Raw genomic sequence first — 21588 nt, forward strand, 5'->3', positions numbered from 1 at the left:
TTGATGATAAAAAAAAAATAATAGATTGATTTTGGAAGGTATGGAAAAGGATTAAAAAAATTTTCTTCTAAAATGTGGTTCAAGAGATGCATACAAAAATTGAAAAGAAAAATACCTTTTCTTACAGAAGGGAGTCTGACGGCTAGGGTTCTTGGCTCCAGCAGATTTTTAGGTTTATAAAGGGACAAACTATGTAATTATGTTATTTTAATATGGGCATTTTTGTCAAAAATACAGTTTTCCGAAAAAGCTGAAACAGCTTCCTCCCAAAAGCTCCAAATTGCAGCTTCCTCCCAAAAGCTGTTTTCAGCTACCCGCAAAAGCTGAAACAGCTTTTTGAAAAATTTACCAAACACAGTTTTTCATCTAAAAGTACTTTTGGAGGGTCAGAAAGTGCTTTCTGGCCCTCCAAAAGCTCTCCCAAACAGGGCCTATTTTGGCTAAGGCGGATAAACCACGAGCACGGATGCATCCAATAAAATCAAAAAATAAAATACTTCGAAGTACCAGGGGCAACTTCCCATCACCAGCCCACGGAATACTACCAGAGTAATTGGCTACATAAACAGCCACCCAATCCGCAACTCCATTAGTTTTTTTTCCTGAAAAAAAGGAGGGGGGAGAAAGGGACAAGCCCACCCCCGCGTAGCAGCCCCTATTAGGCCTCCACCCCGCCAGAAGAATGTTCGATGCGGGCAGAAATGACCATATATTGGGTACCCCGGCCGATTTTACTTATACCCTTCCCATCCATGAGCCCGGTTCGGTTACCCCTCTAGGCTCCGGCACGAATACCACGTGTGGGTACGTCACACCTGGCAGGCTGGCACCACCGAAATTACTAACAGGGCAATATGCTCTTCTAGACCCCATGTCCGAGCATGGAGCATCCGGTCTCCATAATTTAATCGACACCCGTGCGTTTCGAACTCGGAACTACATGGTTGGAAGTAGTAAGGCCACGCTACTACTGGACTACCATCTTAGTGGTAATCCCATTAGCTTCATGGAAAACATACTTCGCCATAAAGCCGCAGCCCCATTAATATTCTATTTGATATCACTTTTCATTTCTTAAATTAAAATTTTATAATATTTTTATTTTAAATATACAGATTCATTTGTTATAGTTAATTTTTTTTTAAATATAAAAATGATGGGGGCAACCAAGACGATGATAATGATAATAGTCGAGACAATAAAAGATGGTAATAGTGGTGGTACCGAAAGAAGGGTCGGTGATATGGCAACATGGTTATGATAATGACAATAATGATGATAGAAGTACCAAAAATATGTTGGTGGTAGCAATAAAGATAATATGTCAAAGATAGTGGTATGTCATATTTGGTTGACCATGGAAAAGTGATAAATTTCCAAAGTGCTTATATTTGGTTGGCCATCCACTTTCCTAAAAAAAGTTATGTATAATTCCTATTATGTCCTTAATAAAAATTAGGTTTTTAATGCCTCTTTAATGCTTCTTTAATGCTGAAGGGATTTTTTGGGAAAAAGTAAAAATGGAGTAATTCTCGCCTCATGGGAAAGTAACTTTTCCATGTTTCTCATGGGAAAGACTTTTCCATGAAATATGGGAATCATATTCCCATGGAAATTCAACTTTCTCTTCTCTCTCCTTTGAAAACTCCAACCAAACAAGAGGCATTTCATTACTTTCCCGTTGACCACACTTTCCCTCCTTCTTTTCCCGCGAACCAAACGAGCCCGTAGAGGTTATCATAGTAATGGTGAGTTGCTGAGGAACGGTGGTGGTAGCAATTTTTAGTTATGGCGGTGGTGGTCACAACCTAGAACAACATCTAAAATGACTAGCCGAAATATATTATTTAAATTTTTTGATCTTATATAAGTATTCAATATCTATCTAACAAATAACCGATATGGGACTAAACACACGCCCGCACACATCCTCGCATACTTTTTCCGTTCAAGCCCTAACGTCTTTGTCAGGCTTAAGGTTCAAATTCATTCAATCCAATCACGAGCATCACGATCAATCCGTAGTCAGCCTCCATGAATCCGTATTGTAGTGTCCTCTAGTCCACATTAGGCTATGGGTCGAGTTCGTTCTGATGGTGGTAGTATCAATAGCAACAATACCAATAACAATAGATTTGATGACACTGATAATGGTAGTGGTGATGGTAGCATCAGTAAAAAGCATGACTTTTTTTTATTTTTAAATATAATTTTTTTTAAATAATAGAAATATTACAAAAATAAGAAAAACATCAAATATGTTATTTATGTAAATTTCTGTGATTCTATTTTCAAAACTAAAAGGAAAAAATTAAATCGCTGCCAAACAAGCTCGAAAAAATTCCAACGGACTATGCCTATGTTATCGTCCATTGAATATGTTTCAGAATTTTGATGTCACTAAATATATGAAACGTCTATGCTTAAACAATAATAGTACAAACAGATATCAATATTAAAAAGAAAACCGTAACAAAAGGACATCAATATTAAAAAAGAAAACATTGTCCTACTGAAATCATATACCAATAACGAGATGAAAAAAATCTTTATTAAAGAGATCCATAATTTTTTCGTTGGATTATGATCATCTTCATGAAATATTAAAAAACCAACAATATGTTCCAAAAAGGATTCGCTAAGGGTAATCAACTAGTATCAATTTTCCTCGACGTTATTTGATGTAGCAATCGAGCAAGGAGTCCGAGCTGATCAGAACCAGATCACATGAGCAAGGGGGAAACTAGGATAACCTCAGGTCCTGGCTCGAGCCGTTGAGCTCACGACATGGCTTTAGACCAAAGCCCAATTTAAGGCGCCCACACGTTCTCATCAGGTCATCCTGTCCACAAGTGCAACCGTAACGTAGGAACGAAAAAACAAAGAGCGACGACGTGGATCGACACAGTAATGGACGGACGAGATCTGTTCATAGAATTCGTGGACGGATGACCGACCATCCGCACAGAACTTTCTATGCCCATGCGCACGTCGAGAAATAGCATCTCTAGCATGCCTTCTGGTATTCCTGCGGCACAGGATAAACAAAACCTCCTTTATTTCTACCGTTCTTCTCCTCTGTCCGGAGATCCTCTCTCTATCCACGGGTGGCCGATCCCAGAAACCCTAAATTCTCTGTTTTCCCGATCTCTTCCGCCATGGATTTCCGCGGCGTTGCGAAGATTAATTTTCTGATGTTGATATCCTTTCTCTGCCTTCAAGCCAGGGTTTGTTTCATTTCCTCCCCGTCTCTTATGCCAAAATATTTCGTTAATTTGACGATCGTTTTAGATTTCTAATGCATCTCATTCGATTTAGTGGATTTACCGATAGATTTTGTCGTAATCTTGCTAATCTAGTATGCAATTGTGCGTCCAGGCTGAGAGTAGCCGTTCGGTCTTCTTTCTTGATGGTTCTTCTCAAAGATATATTCGGAATCGGCCATTGGATGCCGCAGGCGAGGTAATTTCCAAGAGCGGTTGCTCTTCATGGACTTGTTTTTCGTTTCGTTTCAAAAGATTCTGTCTTTCCAGGATTTCTGGGTTATCTGTTGTGAACTAGGGATTTGAACGTGGTGGATCAAATTTTCCTATCGGTTCTTAGACTCTCAATTGCAGGAAGTTGAATAGATACGTCCAATGATATAAATGAACGTTTTATAAGGTTAGGTCTCTAAGAAAGAATTGAAATCTTGGTTTACCAAAATGCTTTTTCCGGTATATCACATGGTTACCAGCTTCGGGATTTTCAAATTTGATATGTCTTGGATTTTGTTGGGAGTAGTTACCGTGATACTGTACAGTAGATGCCTTGCTAAGAAGCCTAAACTTAGGTATGATTTATTCTTCAGAACAATATTCAAAAGAACTGTTTTAGAAGGCTTAAAGCAGATATGAGGCAGTTCATGAATAAGCTTAAGATGGTTTGCCGCAAAAAACTAAGACATTTGATTTCATTACAGGATGTGCCCGTGATTCTAATTCTAGGCATGGATTCCCCATCTCTACCAGCAGCTGCTGCTAAAGGCTGGGGAGCTGTAGCCCTCAAGTTAGACTAGGGCTGTATGCAAACCTTTTAGTTTCCTTCACTAACGAAACCTCATAATATAGATATGTAAAATAGAGGGGCTTATTTGTATCTAGAATTCTAGACAGTCATATGCAATACTTTTTTCTAAATTATAAATCAAATATCAAATATCAAATATCAAAAGTTTTATGCAGATTATGTTATAGACCAATTGCTTGGAAGGTTGAGATGGACACTTGGCCCAACATATGGATTCCCCAACATTTGTGATACACAAACACACACACACACAAACATATATATGAATGCATATATGTATGTGTACGTACAGGGCCGGCCCGAGCCTTAGGCGACCGAGGCGGTCGCTTAAAGCCTTGGACCAAAGGAAGGCCTCCGGGAGGCAAAGAGAAGATAACCACAGAAGGAAGGGAGAAGGCAAAAAGGCACCGACTTGCGATGAAATAAAGAGAGGAGAGGAGAGAAAGAGCTTGTGATAGAGAGAGAGGGGGAGGGAGGTTCCTTGCCCTGTTTTCTGTGTCTGACCGTGACCAAAAGGAAGCAAAGGCCCCATATAAAACGGGAACAAGAGCTGGCTACGAGTCTTCCCCCTTGATGGAAGGGAGGTGGAGAGTTTCCTGGCCTGCAAAGGGGCAATTTGGGAAGTTGGGGACAATAGTTTTGTTTTGGGTGGAGAGAAAGAGAGAGGAGGGATTTGGTTGGCTTGATACACATGTCTGAAGCCACTCTTATCTTTCATCCCTTCTCTTTTTTGGTTTTGGTCTTGGTTTTCCTTCCCTCACATTACTCCTGTTCCAGCTGGGCCATCAGGAAGAAAGATAAGGGGATTGGAGATGGACTTCTTGGAGGGTGGAGATTCTTTTAATTTTCTCCTCTCTGTTTCTTCTCCCCTCTTGGGTGGCAGAGAGAGAAAAGGAGGGAGGGGGGGGGGGGGGTTTGAATGGCTGCTGTGCTGTGATGTTGCAGTTGCTGCTTGGGTACTCACTTGAAGGGGAGATGGTGGGATGGGACTTTTATTAATTAGATGGAGTGAATTTCCCATAATGCCCTTACTTTCTCTTACAGAGAGCTCCCTTTCTGGACAAATTCTTTGCTTTACCTTGACCATGAAGTGCCATGGGATAACCTTTTCCAATTCTGCTCTTGCTTGACATGGTAAACAGTGTTGCCAAGCATTGTCTCAGTTATTTAATCAGTTTCATGGGCCCTTCTTTTAGAGTAATTACTTTTCCATGCTTCCATTCAAGAATTATATTAAACCGAAGAGGCTTCTTGTCTATCTTTGTTAGATTTATGCATCTTTGTTGAAATAGTGTACTTGACAGCGATCTATTTCGATATCATTTTTTGAAGTATTTTGTACTTATTAAAATTTTTTATTAAAAAAAAAAAGCCTCATTCACTGAATTTTCTTTAGGCCCCCAAATGTATTGGGCCGCCCTTGTGTACGTATATATATGTATATATATGTACGTACATATGTTATCTCAGAGGTCCTAGGTATCCACATGGTGGTTCTAGTTTAATGCAGAAAAGTGTCAAAGGTACAAACAAACCTCACATAAGCGCATTGGGCCTTGTCAAAATTAGATATCCAGCAACTTGTTGATTAAACCATGATGACTTGAGGACTTAAGAGAGCACATATGATCTCTATCCTTATGTTTGTTGCATGACAGTCTCCTCTAACATATTTTGCAGATTTCCAGCAGGAGAAAAACCTGCGGATCTAAAAAACTACCTTTTGCTCATTTTTCTTTTAATTCTTTCACTTATTCTAATGTGCATTACAAGAAGATGTAGATTTTTGCCTGAGTGCAATTATTTAGAATGATCAGTGGTTTTTACAATTCAAGGGTACGGATCTCGAAGCTCTGATAAGAAGAAAATAATTATGGTAATATATTTTGAACATCAATTGGAATTAGAAGAATTGCTTGAAAGAAACCATGTTGGCCTGTGTCATCATTTATCACACACTAGTGCTGGATGAGAAATGCTATACTGTTGATTCTTGTTAAACCTCCTTTTCACTCTCTTTGTTGACATCTGGTATATCTCGGAAGACATCATTGTGGTTTCTTTACCCCATGTTTATATGCAGCGTAATTTGATCATGAAATTTTTATATTGTCACAGACCGATTCAATGTCATTATATGAAGTTGCAGCGGCTACATCAGTCTTACTTGGTTTTGCACCACCTTCTTCGCTTCCTGCTGATTCTTCATATAAGGTGCACGGTGAAGCAAATCTTTTCACAGATGCTTTTATCACTATCATACTCTGACACTTCGGTCCATTTTGTTTGCAGTTAAATGAGGTTCTATCCCCCAACCCTTTTGATAGGCCTCAGGCTGTTATGATTCTAGAAGTTAGGGGAGTTAAGGGTCAGTATCTTCAACTAATCAAGGTTCGAAATGAGTTGTTATTTTGCGTCATTTTAGTTTACATGACTTACAGTGTTCTACTTGCAGGGCCATTGCTGCCTGCTGACTATTTAAATTTCCAAGGGAGTACACTCTTTAGAAGTAGGGTTATTGGTTCAAGTAAAGCTGAAATTCGACTTCCAGGTTAGTGAATCTTGCTTAATTAGTTTTTGAGGACAGCACATTACAAATGCTGTTGTTATTTCTTCCTCTTATATGTACTTATTACACGTAAAAAAAGAAAAGAAAAACTGATGCTATGATGACCTTGAACTTTTTGCAGGTGAGGATGAAGTTTCTGTTGTTACTTTAGATGAACCTTTAGATGATGAGTGTAATGCTGCTTGTGTTGATAAGGAGCTCAGCAATCTTGTAAGTTCAATTTTTCACATACACAAGTTTATAAGCTGCTGGATATGCCAATCCCGTTTTAAAATAAGTAGTTAATATGATGTGAAAATGCTTGTAATTGCTGGATATGCCAATCTCCTGTAGTAACTCAAGTAGACTTCCTCCCTTAGACTTCTCCTTCTGAGAGTCCAGCAATATTATACATTTTTTATAGAAGTTTAGCATGGTTCACATGTTTTAGGAAGAAGTCTAATTAGGGTTACTACAGGAATTGAAAGTTGGGAAATATTGCTGGTTTTATATAGTGTTAGGATTATAGTCTTGGTGATGTGCACTAACATATCAAATTATGCAGGCACACTGGCTGAGGGGGTCATATCTTGGTTCTATCAAGTCCCTAGATGGGGAATTGAGTGTTCCTTTGCCAAGTGGTAGCACTTTAAAGCTGCATCTTTCAAAGGTCAATCATAAATTTCCCTCTTCTTTCTATGAGCGTATGTGTGCCTGAGTGCAATGGTTAGGCTTCTGCTGTCATATTTTCTGATTAATGTGAATGATGAATATGCTCTTTTTTGGTGGATGTCCTTATCTTGTTTTTCTCTCTCTAAGTTTTTTTTTTTTGATGAATATGATCAAGAGAGGGTTGTGTCAACTGAAAAAAGGGAGTTTGTTTATAGAGATTCACAGCAGTAATTGGCTTCACCCATGTTTTCACTTTTATATATGGTTGAGATATATCTGTATGTAGTATGTGCTTATGTATTTTTATGTTTATATACATATGAATATAGTGACTAAATTAATCCCCTAAACTGTTTCTCGTATTGTCGAAACACCTAAAAACAAAAATGGATGTCATAGGAACTCTCTAACTGTGTTCCAAGTGATTTTGGAAATAACATCTTTTTAGTTGGAAGACCATTCATTCATTCTTATCCATGGCAAAAAAATATCTAAAGATTCTAAACCATATAGCAATGAATTTGGACCACATGCATCTTACAAGAGTATATAGCAATGAACAATGCATGATATAAAAAATTGAACATTTTGCCATAGGTCATGATGAACTATTTGTCTTGTTAGCAAAAAATTCATTTTCAACTTTGTACTGCATGGTTAAATAATGTTAATCATAATGATCAGTAAACAATGGTAACTGAACTTTGTTGTCCTTCCCATGGATTTTTTCCCCAAGAGGATCTGGAATGATGGTTTGAGTGATCCAGTGTATGACCATTTTCTAGTCCATTAAATTACTGACATATATACATATTGTGTTCAAAAGTTCGGGGATTCTCTCTCTTAGGGACATCACCAATGCAAGCATGCAGTTTTTAGTTGCTGACAGGTTGAGTGCTGATGTCTTGCAGAAAACGGACCTGCATTTTGCGTCTAGTCTTGTATCCCTGTTTAGAAGTATCAAGAAGGTAGTGGAGATTCATGAAGATTTGGCTGGTAGCAGTGTGAACCCTGCAGAATTGTTGATAGGCCGTTTCACAGGCATTGAGGTGATTTCAATTTTTTTTTACGTTATTATTAGTTCTATTTATAGTCTTGATATCATGGATCATATCCTATTCATTTTAGCACATATTTCCTGCGAATAGGTGTCAATGAGGCTTCATCATTTTAATATACTTTTAGCAAGAGATTTTGGCAGTGTATACTTGTATCTGTATCTATACAGCATGTTCATGTAATTTGCGCAAGGATTGTTTGTGCGGGGATGTAGCCTATTATTACATTGATTTGTTGTTGTTGTCTAGTGTGGCGCAATATTATCGTGCATCCTTTCTAATCAAACATGAATAGATCTAAGTGGCTTGTTGCTGATCGTGACAGTTTACCTAATCTGGTTAAACTAGAGTTTATTCTTCCATTTCTTGGAGAGAAGTCTATCCTTATTGGTCCCATCTCCTGAGTGACTGCAGTTGGGATTGAAATCTAATTTTGTGCTCATGCTGAGGAATTTGAGATCGCATTTTGACCAAACCATTGCTGCACCTTATATTTCATTTCTTTTTGTTTGCTTTTCATGTCTGCCGATTCTCAAGTGGCTCTTTTTTATTCTTCACCTTTTTTAACACAGCAACCCCTCTGCCTCTTTCCTAGCTGTAGTTATTTCTTGAATAACTTCATTCAAATCTCATTGGTGGATGCAATCTCTTGCTCCCATGTCAGCAGCTAGAATTTTCCTTTTTGTTTTAACCTCCAATTAGATTTTTCCAGATCTGTACCTTTTATCAATGGTGTTTTTATGCTTATTTGGTGCTAATAAATGGTTGAAAATTTTCTTTTGTCTGGCTTATTTATATGCCAGCATCAATAAAATTGAACTTTAAAGCAAATTTTAAGTGACAAATAATAATTTATAATGTGCTGTTTGTTGTAAACTTTAGCTAGCCTGTGCTGGGTCTTTTGGAGCCCAAAATGGCCCACCTTTTGTTTGGATCCCATTTTCTCCCCTAAAACCCCCTGATTTGTGAAGTCATCATCCATTATTTTCTTCCATTTGTATCTTAGTAGAAAGGAAATTGCCTTTTAGGTAGGTTGGTCAGTTATATCAATATCACATGCTAGTGTTTTTGTAAGCACTCTGTGGACACCAAGTTGTATTCTCTTTTGGTTTCTGATATCTATATGCTGAATTTTTTTTTTGCTACTTTTGACTATGTATGTGCTGGTAAATTGACAACTCTGATACAGGTGCTGGAAGAAGAATATGGTCCAGAAGAGATTACTCAGCAGGGAGTACAGTTGTTCCAGACGACTCTTGCCAAGTTGTTTGATTTGCTACAAACGGCTTACGGAGGTCAGTGGTTTTTGTAGCCTTGTAGATTTACATCTGGACTTCTACTCATGCTCCACACAGCAAACATATCAGTGCACCTGCGAAGTCCTGTGACAGAGCAATTTGTGATTCAATAGAAAACCATTTAGGTTTTTCTTCCTTTGTAGGGCTTCCATATCATAGGCCGAAGAATATATTGTCCTTTTCTTTGTTAAACAACTTAATGACAAAGGCGGCTTGTAAATGCTCAGCACGTTGTATGAGCAAGCAATGCCCAAACTCTTCACTGCTCGGAAAACCATTTTGTCAGCAAAATTTTTTCATCGGTCGTTCCATTAACATCTGCATATCTGAAAGTAGCAGTAGTCCATTACAGAGCTAACTTACTGTTTCTAAATATGAATGGATGTCTATCAATTTTCTATTGTGATGCTTGTTGAATTTTGGATCTGAGCCTTTTCATTAGCTCTAGTTTTATTGAAGTTCTTAACAAATTCTTGGCTGTTTCCATATAAAGCATTTATCTGATTAATATGTTGACGAAAATATGGTCTTCTTTAGTTTTTTCTTAGTAACTTTTATGAGGTTGCAAGCTATTTCTAACTATGTGCAAATTAATTTTGATTTTTGTCTTGAATTTTTTAATGCTATTATTTGCTTCTTTTTTCTTTTTTCTTTTTTCTTTTTTTACATTTCTTTTGCTTATTTCTACTTTCTGAATTCTTCCAACCTTTTTTTTGATCTTTAACAAGAATCAATTTTTCTAAGTTAGTTTGTGTAAGCAAAGAAAGGGCATCTAGGTCTTTTTCCAACTTAATTAAACTGAATACTGGTCTTTAATTGACTTGTTGTGGAGTCCTAATTGTGTAATACCTTTTTTTTCCTATTCTCCTGTTTTGTTGTTTTTATATAAGTCCTTTACTGCTACAGGGAAAATTGTCCTAATTATCATGTCAAATGAGGAGCCCTCTTCCCACTCAGGAGCGATGCTAGATGTGACTTTTTCTGCACGGATTTCACGATGGTTAAAAGAAGAAAGCACAACTAATGCAACTTCAGAGGTGTTACTGGTCAGGCGAAGTTTGGCCTGGATAACTGGAATTATCCTGCTCGTGTCAACTATTATTGGGGTGAGGACCATTAGTTCATAGCTTTTACTTATAGTTGGAATAAAAATCTGGGGTACACTCTTTTGCCACCTCGCCCTTCCCCATTTAATTCTGAAGGTTCTTTTTTGACAAGAACTAACTAAATTGCTGCCCATCATTACTCATTATTTCAGGAGTGCCCCCCTCCTTCTAACATATTGAATCAAGAAAATCACTTTAAAATCAGCTTTCATCTAAACCGATTTTCTCTCTTTTTTTTTAAATAAAAAAAAGCTTATGAAAATGACAATTCTTATTTCCTATTATATGGCCAATACTGAATTCTTCTTTGGATCAAGCATCAGTTAGTCATACTTATATAGCGAAATTGGAGTGCCCCCTTATTTACTGCCAGCTAATTAGTGGAGAGAGCATCCTCAGTACTGAATAACTTAAAATTTACAAATGAAATTTCTTTATTCCATCAAAAAAAATTTAATTAGACCTGCTGATTTGTTGCATAAAAGCACGCCTTTTTGCTACAAGGGCCGGATCCACTTTATCAAACCATGAGAATCTGAAGACATGTTTTCACAAAAATAACTGTATGTGCTGTGCCATGGAGATAGTTGCATTTTCTCACGAATTTCAAAAGCCTAGGAGTCCTGGATGCTGGTATAATGTCTTTGGCCTTGCAGGTCTACCTTCTACTGAACATGTCGCTTACAAGGGACACCCTCCTTTATTCCAATGTCAAGCTTGATTGATTACAATAATAGGACTGGAGCTCTGGAAGCAGCGTACAACAGGTTTTTGGGCCACGCTGTGAGTGAGGTTCTTGGGGCCTGGCCATGCAGAAATAGACAAACATTATCCTATCGTGAATTTTACTCTTATGTCTGTTGCTAAATGACCACTGACTGTAATGTTCGAGTCAATGTTGTATTTAGATTTTAGAGACAGTGCTTGCATGATTGCATGTGGGACAGATTTGGAATATTTTGAGCAATTGCAGCTATAATAGACCCATTCTGTAAACATGCTGTCATTTGCTCATTTGTATTTTTCTTGATAATAAATTTTCAGGAAATTCCATTTTTTTTGGCAATAAGGATATTCTCGGTTATCATGGAACCCTTTATGAAAATTTCAAGACTAGGATGCTGTTGATAGTATTGCATTGGATTATAGTTCTGAAACAGGATGCCCTGAATCTAGGTTTGGAACATGGTGAAATCAGTATCGGTCATTGCAGTTGTTCAGGCAGTGGAAGGTTCTGCTGAAATTTTTATCTTTGAGCATTTAGCTTCTACCTTGGCAGCCTTAATCTGTATGATTCAAGTCCCATAGAGCCTAGTGGAGGATGGGCCAATGAAGGGTGCTTCAGATAATTAAACTGTCGAGGACGCTGCTTATCTGGCAATCTGTCTTAGGATGAGTGCTTAATTTCTTAGGATTGGGATTTCCTCCAGGGATTCAATCTTTGCTTTAGGACCTAATTGACTGAACTGTTTATAATTCTTTGGTCAACTTAGGTTCAATTTTCAGAATACGAAAGAAAATAGTAGAAAATACTGTGCAGAGCTCCAACTGAGAACTTTAGAAACTCTTGTCTACCAGAAGAAAAGAAAAAAAAGAAACAACACCAAAACAGTCGGCCTTTTTTCATGAAAAAAGGAGCAATAGGGCACACAACGGGTAGCTCTCCTTCAAATAATCTTAATCGTCAAATCTTGGAATTCGATTTGAATGTAACTTGATAGCAACAATCAAAAACTTCTAACAACTTGGTCAACTGGCATTATAAATCCAAGTACACTTATTGTTATTACCATAATGACGCGAGACCGAAGATTGTTAGATATATTGAACCTTGCATGGATAGCCTAATGAGTTAGATTTTTGTCCTCATGTTTATACCCTTGTGCATGACAACCAGTGACTCCAAGTTTGATTTATGGACGGCGCATTCATAAATTTGACCTCAGATAATTATAATGCAAGTATGCCTCTATCCCTTTCTCTGGAAACCTACCACGAATAGTAATCTGTTTCAATCTGTCTTGCTAACTCGTTCAAGAGTCAACCACAGGTCGCCCCATTGACCCAGGACATCACAAATATGAGAAAATAAATAAATATTTAAGATATTATTTTTAGAATCCAAAATATGAGAAAAAGATGAAAAATTACAATAAAAATTCGACCATTCCATAAAAATTGGTAGGATCTTACCATTTTACTTTTGTTAAAAAAAAATATACATTAATATCTCCTACCAAATATACCCTGTAAGTAACTTACGATGGCAGCAACGACCAAGGTTTTTTTTTTGTTTTGGTTTCAGTATGGCATCCTTGCAGTGGTTGACTTAGTTGACCTCCCTGGGTCTTAAAACATTACTTGGCATAATACAAATAAAACGGAAAAAAATAGAACCATAATGACTCATCATAGTAAAAAGTAGGTCTTAACAGCAATGCTCATATGGTTGACGAAAGAGATATAACTTTGGATTTTCTTGGGCATCAAACATTCAGCAAAAATTTGAGTGGAAGAAAACAATTGAACAGCACAAAGAAGCTACGGGAGACTGTCTTTAACACGCTCTGAACACATCCCTAGCTTCCATCCACAGCAATGCATCTCTTGGCACTCATCGGTTCTCACATCGATGACTTGGACGTCTTCAGAACTGCAAAGAGTGCGATGATTATGACGACGAGAAGCATGACAATGGCAAAGCACACGTACTTTCTGGAATTCTTCTGCAATTTCCTTGCTTCCTGTAGGTTCGCCGTTGCCTTTAGGACATGATCGACTGAGTTGGTGACCTAAGAGGGAAGCACTCAATATCAGAACAAAGATTTGAAGTAGTGCTGTTTGTTCTTTTTCTTTTCTTTTTGGTAGTGGGAATTTATAATATGCAAGTGCATGGCACCTGAGCTTCGATGTCATTCAGCATATCTCCTTGTGCATCGACCAACACTGACATGTCCAGGAACATCTGAGACCGTGGGAAATCTCATCAGAGGCAATATAAAATTTGTTACTTAAAGAGCCAGTAATATAAAATTTGTTTCATGTATATATGTGTGTGCGTGTGTGTGTGTGTGGAGAGAGAGAGAGAGAGAGAGAGAGAGAGAGAGAGAGAGAGAGTCCAACAGGTTGTAAGGTAAAAGAGTAATGAATTTCTTCATAACAACATACTTGCTGCAGATCAAGAAGTTTTTTCTCTAACTCAAGGACTGCATCGCGTCGCTCTTGAATCTCTGCCAATGTATCCACAATCTGCAGAATGAAAGCTATCAGGAGCAGTTTCTTGGCCTCCTAGTGGTATGATTTTGATGTCAACTGTTTTAGAAAGTGAAGATAGGTGAAAAGCTACCTGTCCTCGGCCATATCCTTGAATTGCATTTTCGAAGATTTGCTCACTCTTCCCAGTCTCTATCAATTGATCTATCATCTGCTCCATAAACATCATAAAACTAATGAATGAGACTTATGGCTTGTTAACCATGTGAATTAGGAGTTATCTAACATAGTAAGACCATCTTACTTGTTCATCAGGTCGTGTTCCTGTCACTGCGAGAATAGAACAAAGACAAACATCATATGCAGGCCTTATGATTATACTGTCAGAATATGAGTGCTGAGTGTTTGCGTTGACAAGAGGTTACCCGTGAACACTCTTCTCTCAACGACCTCACGGTACTCCTCTTGGATGCTCTGCCTTAGGGTCTGGAAACGAGATCAAGAAATAGGATCAATCTTACATATTAAACACAACACAATGCGCTCTGTTTCTGGATTAGAAGATGAACTTAAGCACCTGAAACTGGGACATTCGCTCTTTCAACTTCTTTTTCAATGCACTGCACCATGAAAAACAATATAGAAATTAAAACACCCTCCAACTTGATTCCTAGCTAAAATACGTTTCAGTCGCCATGTAAATGTGGCAGAAGAGGATAACGATTAATCAGTTCAGAGTTTATCATATGGCAAATTCTTCTTGGTTTAGTTTCCTGTTTCGCTGCATGACCATATTTTAAGATGCAAGGAACCGAGTGTCTGCGATTATATTTCTAGACCATTGCATCCTTGTATTTAGAAGTCGAAATAATATAATATGGGAAGTATATTCTCTGAAATAGATGATAAGTGTTAATAAATGCTGACCAAACAGAGCTAATTAAGTTTTCCTTCTGTCATTCAATCTTACATTGTTATAAAATAAAGTAATTGCATTTTTATGTATCATGCCTTTGGGCAGGTGGTGTAGCAAAAATTATTTGTTTGAACAATCAAAGCATTCACATGAGCGATAGTAACTTACTTACAGAGTCATTGCCATTCTTGACCGATCTACTCCTGTCCCTTTTTCACATCCTGGTTTCTGCCTGTTGACTAAATTCTGCAGGAAGTAAAATGCTATGACAAACCTCTCTTACCCCAAAAACACTGATTAAAATTATTCTTGCTCACATTTGATTGCTACATAGATCTACGCTGCTCATCATGTCATCCAAGATAATTTACGACGTCTAAAGCATTATGCAGTGAGCAAACAAGGCAATGAATAAAAAAACTTACATCTCTATCAATTTCTTCTAGGCTTGTTTTGACCTTCAGAGCAATTTTTTTGCCTTCATCAACATCCTTCTCCATTCTTTGTTTGATTGCTAAAATGAAAGATGAAGCATAATTAAGTGATCCGAAAGATATTGAAGAATGGCGCAGTATGTCTTGATATGAAAAATTTTAGACACACCTTTCATATCCGAGGCCTTTGTTACGTGCTGAGATTCCTCATTGGCAGCCTAAATTAACAGATCATAATTTTTGTGAAGCATATATGGAAGTAGCACTTCTGTAATTTAATTCAAAAAGATCATGCAGTTAGTATGTAAGGCTCATGTCAGATGAAATCATACCTGAAGCTTATGCAATTGGCTAGTAATTCTCTCAATTTGTTTCTCTATTTCTCCCACCTGAAATTAGTGCCATGAATAGATTAGTTATACTCTCAAGAAAGAAAAGGAAAAAGGATACACAAACAGTTCTAGGTGATATAATTAGATTCAGCAGCTTTGGAACTAAATTGTTCTGCATGAGCAACAACTCGCTAAATGTGTTTTACACCTGCGAATTAAACTGCAGGAACTAGGACCTGTTCTGTTCTTTATCATTTCTATTTACAGCATTCAATTTTGACAAAGGCATAGGTATTGGACTTCGCATTATAGGGCAAGCAAGGGAGAAAGTTTAACCTTTTTGAAAAACCCATCCATCCCCATATCTCTAGCATCGGGCGAAAACCCATTCCCTGATTCAGTATCTCCCTCTCCAGCATAACGTCCAATGACCCTCTCAAAGGATTCCTGTAGAAGACATCATACGAAGGAAAATCCAATAGTTGTTACACTAATATGAAAAAAGAAAAAGTTTAACTTAGATACATAAATGTAGTTATTCTGGTTAGCAGAATCAAGGTGATCAGTATTGTTCTTCTAGATTGGTGCTCTCTGAATAATTACTAAAAAGTATATATTGCTGCTGAAAGCACTGATATTATTTGATTTTTTTTTACATATTTTGATGGTTAGTCTTGTTTGGTGTTTAATAACTAGGATCTTATGATAAACAAAAAATTGAGTAAAAACAAAAACATACAATGACCCTGGCCAAAGAGCCTTAACAAGCAAATTTGCTCATTGGCATTCATTTTCCATGAACAAAGTTTAGAAGTCTTCAGTACCACCTTCCACCAAACATCAAATACTATACATTTAACCTGATGTATAGTACTTAGCATGTGCTTTTGCAATTTTCCATAGCATATATTTATCTTTTGAATCCTCTAAAAGAATTATATTAGCAAGCATGAGTGGTGCAATGACAATGTGGGCCTACTTCGCAAAGCCGTTCCAATTATTTCAGACTATAATTTGTGTTTAAGCATAGGCCATCCTAAGAAAGAAATGGATTTAATAGGGAGAAATTTCGCTGACATCCGACATTTATAACTAATAACATTGAAAAGCCAGCGATAATCTCCAACTCGACTGCATGAACTTTTTTTTTTAAAAAAAAAAACCAATTCAGACATGGGCAACAAAATTACAGATCAACTAATGATCAAACAAGCGTCATCCTTTTGTTAATTTTGTAATCAGTTGATGGATTTTCCCATCTTTTCGAAAAGAGACATATTCATCCTTCTACTGTAACACATGGAGGGTAATCATCAACAAAGCAAGATATAAAAAATATACACCATATAAATGAAACTTAATAATTATGTTTGATTGCAATGGAAATAAGTTCAGAATTTAACTCACGAGAGAAGGAGAGAAATAACCCAAAAGAACAGGGAATTACCGTCATAAGGTTGTTCATTTTGATCGGAAATTCCGTCAGATGGTCGGCGAGGAGACAGAATTGAAGAAGGGGGGTTTCGCACCCCTGTGAAGGGATGGAAGGAAGGGGGGGAAATAAGGGGGTCTTTTCCGGTATTTTCTCAGCCAGACCAGAGGAATTGATCTGGCATTCCCCGCCAAAAATAGCGGCTTGCAACGGTCACATATGGGTTTCTCTGAACCACCCCTGTACTTCACCAGAATCTCAACAATGCCACAGACCGTTAACCACTCAACTGAAAAGCCCTTCTCTAGGCTCCATGTGGTGACTACACACAGGTGAAAAACACCATTTAGTTAACAAAGCCATCGGTCTGAGCACAATAACGAGCAGGGAGGCTCTTTGATGATAGGTTTGGGCCTCCTAATTAATGTTTTTGATTCGGTGTTCATGTCGTGATCCTATCAAACCCTTGTGAATCAAATTGATTTAGCTGCCGGGTTCCTCGGAGATGTAAACAAAAGACAAATGTGAATCAAATTCAGATAATGAATCCTGTTGGCATCCATTGATTTGTGGCCACAAGCGAGTCGAGGTGGTTGTGTAGTTAATAAGAGTTGTTGAATGCCTTCTCCAGATGTTGTCCTTGGCTTGCAAGTTAGTTGGGACTCATCGAGCAAATGATTTCATTGTAGTTACAATGAAACATAGGCTTACTGTCTAGTTACTGTGCCCAAATTTATTGTTTTGGAAAAACAATGGCTGTTATTTCGCACAATTTAAGTCTTATTATAGGATTTTTTTGAAGTAAATTTTTTTTTTATTATAGTAGCAATTTTAGTTTTCACAAATGGGTAGATAATATCAAGAAAGCAACACTTTTGTTTGACATCATTCGTAGATTATAGCATAAGTTTATTTGATTTTTCTAGTAGAAAAACTTTCATTGATCTCGTTGTTTTTATTGATTAGTCGCATTTAGCCCCCAAGTAGACAGTAGTCAATATCTGGGATGAAGGGGTAATTCACCGGAATCTGATTACTCCGATCGGAAGTGGCAACTCCAGCTTCTTGGTAAAATTTAGACCAGCCATGATCCACGGTGTTTCTCTTTGGAGTTAAAAAAATTATAATCACAATGTTTTCTTCTATATATGCACGAAAAAATGAATTTGTTACATGACAAGCCACCAACTATTTCATCCTTATTGTTAGGATAAGTGTTGTTGCTTCATGCTTGCTTCCATCTTCTGTAGTACCTTTGCGCCATCTAGGAATTGCTTGTACCATTTCGCCGATAATTTTGGAATTCGCTCTAGTGTATTGTAGTTCACATAATGAAGCCCAAATCTTAGTGTATAACCTTCGAGCCATTCAAAATTATCGAGTAGAGACCATTAAAAGTAACCTCTTATGTCAGCCCCTTTCCTGCAATCACACAAGTGAAGGAATGAAACTACACACACAGATGTCTGTTGGAGACACACTTCTTCTGCGAACGAGTTTACAAATAAAGAATAACATATGTGCAGGAACAAAGGGAGGAGATATGAATTCATACGAAAAATCTAAAAGTACTGGTTAAATATTGGCAAATCTTGTGTTGTTATGTAATACCTAACCATGTACATAAAGCTTTCTTCGATAAATAGACATAAATTTAACATCAATTCCATAAAGGTAATCTATAATAGAAACAACTCTTGTAAGTTCTCTCGAAATAAATACCTCATGGCTTTGGTTACAGAAGTGAGGTATTTATGTATATATTCTGCTCTGTCAATGTCATTGAGTAAGGCACTCCTTGGTAAATTGCTATGTTGTGCATGACCTGTAAAATTATAAATTTATATACATATGCAGAGTTAGAGTCAGAATCACATATTGGAATGCCAAGTGAACTGATGACCAATAGATGGATAAAACATGCATCTAGTTTCATGTATCTTTAATTTAAGAACCCTAATAATGAGCCTATCAAGTCCCTGCAATAAAATCCTTTTATTGTTTACCTTCAAAACCATTCCAAAATGATCATTTACATGATTAGCATAAACTGACTTTTTGTAATCATTAATAACAATATAACTTTCTTTTTCAAATTAAAAAAAAAAGAAAAGAGCATCAACTGGCGCTTTGCTTCTATTATACCATTTTCTGTGATGAACATAGGTGTGTTATTGTATCTCTCCATGGTGTACAGAATCACTTTTTCGATACCTCGTGGAACCGCATAATAATTTGACATTGCAGTCTGCAAGAAAAGTAAAAGTTGATAAGCCTCATAATGGATTAATTTAAAGAACTCCTTACTAAGTGGTACAACTACTTTAGTATGTCTGATGTAAATGGTTTAATGGTTTACAGAGATATATATTTGTAATAACTACTACTAGGCACCAGGTGATCCAATTGTTTCAGGTGTTCCAATAGGAAGACCATTCCTTTCTCCATCAATGAATGAATCATCTTTCCTACAGTCTTGCTTCCACAGGGAACGGTTGCAGTACTTTACAAATAAACTTGTATAACGATTAATTCCAATGAAATCCGGCTTATTACTAAGTCTTCTCCTATCCTCAGAGGAGAATGTTGGTAATCTTGAACCAAAAGCTTGATGCATTTCAGCGGGATAATCACCAGAGATTATTGGATCAAGAAACCCGTAAAAGCATGCAAATTGCGGTTAACCTCATATGAGTTTAAATTGGATAATTATTATAGGCTATTTGATCCAATAATCTGGAAAAGCAAGTAAAGTGCAGTTAACTGCATGTATATTGATTCAAAAACATCAATATTAGATAAGTGGATGGCATAAACATCTAAGGTAATTAAAAAGAGTACATCGCCTAATTTCTCAAAATAAAGAAATGTAACTAACCCTCAAGTTACTCGGCCAAATAACTAATAGCAAAATATCATTAAAGTAATATAAAATACAATACGATATTAATCACCATCAGCAAATAAAATAACTGTCATCTAAGTCATACCTGAATTGAACTTGAACCGACACTAAAAGGGAATCGAATTCAAATGAAATCATGTATTGTAGGAAATATAACATATACCAGTAAATGAATGCTTTGTTTGTTTGTTAAGGGAATTACCACGCAATTTGGAAAGCCAAAGTTTCTTTTGCTGCGATATAATCCAAAGATATATTCCTTAATGCCTCCTTGCGTCGCAAGGAAAGAATAACTCTAATTGCTTCCCCCACCCCAACTAACCTCGAAAACCGAAAAACAAAGTGTCCCAAATGACATCATTTGGTTTCAAGAAAGTATAAAACAGAATCAACGTATCAATTAGCAAACGGTGATTGATTTTAAATTAGTAAACTATTGCTATTGTGGTTTGATCAGCATGTTCTTATCAAACATTACAACGAGAGGATACAACTATTATTAACGATTAATAGCATACGATGAAGAGTGTTGTAATATTCTGGAAAATGATACTGGTTGTAATTGATATTGCAGTTCTTATAATCTCATTATTCAACAACTTTGACTGGTCATCATTGGGAAAAAAATTAAAAAAATAAGTATTTATTAATATCATTTGTAACAATCTAGAACTTCACTTAAAATGGTTGGTCAGAAAATATTTTTTAAATTTTTTATCCAATATAAGTACCCAAATTTTTTTTGATGAATAATCGGATTAAACATATGCCCACACTGTTCCTCACACCTTTTATTTAGTCTGAATGGCCTAAAAAAATTTAAATAATACCTGGCTTTTTTTGAATAATCATGAACGCAGCTTGCTTAAATAAAATTGCTCGACCGGATGATGACGTCGGCCAGATGGCCACAAATGAGGAGAACAAACAGAAACCCGTTCCTCCTATTTTTCTAACCTGACGGGTTGGGTGGGCTTTTATTCCAATGCCGGCCGGGTGAGGCCGGCGTTATGAGGGCCATGCGGCGCAAGGGGCTGTCACTAGGGGTGCAAATGGGTCGGGTCGGGTCGAGTCCTGGGTGACCCCGATCCGATCCGATTTTTTGTCCGGATCCTAATTTTGGACCCAGACCCAACCCGGTTGAAAATCGGGTCGGGTTGGGTCCGAGTCGGGTCCGGATCGGGTCCGGGTCCGAGTCGGGTCGGGTTCGGGTCCGAAGCGGGTCCATTTTTTTATGCTTTTAGGAAAGAATTTGGACAAATCTAATTTGATCACAACATAATTATGAGGTGCTGGGTGACCCATGACTTGAAAGACTTGCAATTGACCTCCAGCCAGAATAGATAGCCTCGGACTTACTAAGGCTCTGTTTGGGGGAGCTGTTGGCAGTAGAGCTGTTAGAAGTAGAACTGTTGGAATTAGAGCTGTCTGAAGTAGAGCTGTTATAAAAAGCTGTTTGCTGTTTGGTAACTACATTCGTAAAGTGCTGTGGTATTTTGTTTTGTGTTTGGTAAACAAACTGAGAAAGTACTTTTGTATGATAAAATTACCATAAAGGACATTGCATAGTATTATATAACAGAACATAATAAAACATAACATAAAT

The 21588-nt window shown here is 37.2% G+C and overlaps 2 protein-coding genes across 2 annotated transcripts; one reads left to right on the forward strand and one right to left on the reverse strand.

Moving 5' to 3' along the window:
• The first annotated feature begins 3066 nt into the window (after positions 1-3066).
• LOC103723718 lies at positions 3067-11824 on the forward strand. The gene is made up of 11 exons (XM_039115003.1): positions 3067-3227; positions 3379-3462; positions 6187-6282; positions 6361-6436; positions 6524-6619; positions 6759-6847; positions 7182-7286; positions 8200-8337; positions 9536-9641; positions 10551-10750; positions 11407-11824. The coding sequence occupies exons 1-11, from the start codon at positions 3159-3161 to the stop codon at positions 11473-11475; spliced, it is 1128 nt and encodes a 375-aa protein (XP_038970931.1). The 5' UTR covers positions 3067-3158; the 3' UTR covers positions 11476-11824.
• A 1309-nt stretch (positions 11825-13133) lies between these two features.
• LOC103723989 (syntaxin-132-like) lies at positions 13134-17214 on the reverse strand. The gene is made up of 13 exons (XM_039115004.1): positions 17093-17214; positions 15982-16092; positions 15646-15702; positions 15483-15531; positions 15305-15393; positions 15052-15125; positions 14541-14583; positions 14389-14449; positions 14268-14293; positions 14097-14174; positions 13919-13999; positions 13650-13715; positions 13134-13542 (listed from the first exon to the last, which is right to left on the reverse strand). The coding sequence occupies exons 1-13, from the start codon at positions 17108-17110 to the stop codon at positions 13375-13377; spliced, it is 921 nt and encodes a 306-aa protein (XP_038970932.1). The 5' UTR covers positions 17111-17214; the 3' UTR covers positions 13134-13374.
• Between the last annotated feature and the right edge of the window lie 4374 nt (positions 17215-21588).

Source organism: Phoenix dactylifera, chromosome 17 (assembly GCF_009389715.1).
Source record: "Phoenix dactylifera cultivar Barhee BC4 chromosome 17, palm_55x_up_171113_PBpolish2nd_filt_p, whole genome shotgun sequence".
NCBI lineage: Eukaryota > Viridiplantae > Streptophyta > Magnoliopsida > Arecales > Arecaceae > Phoenix > Phoenix dactylifera.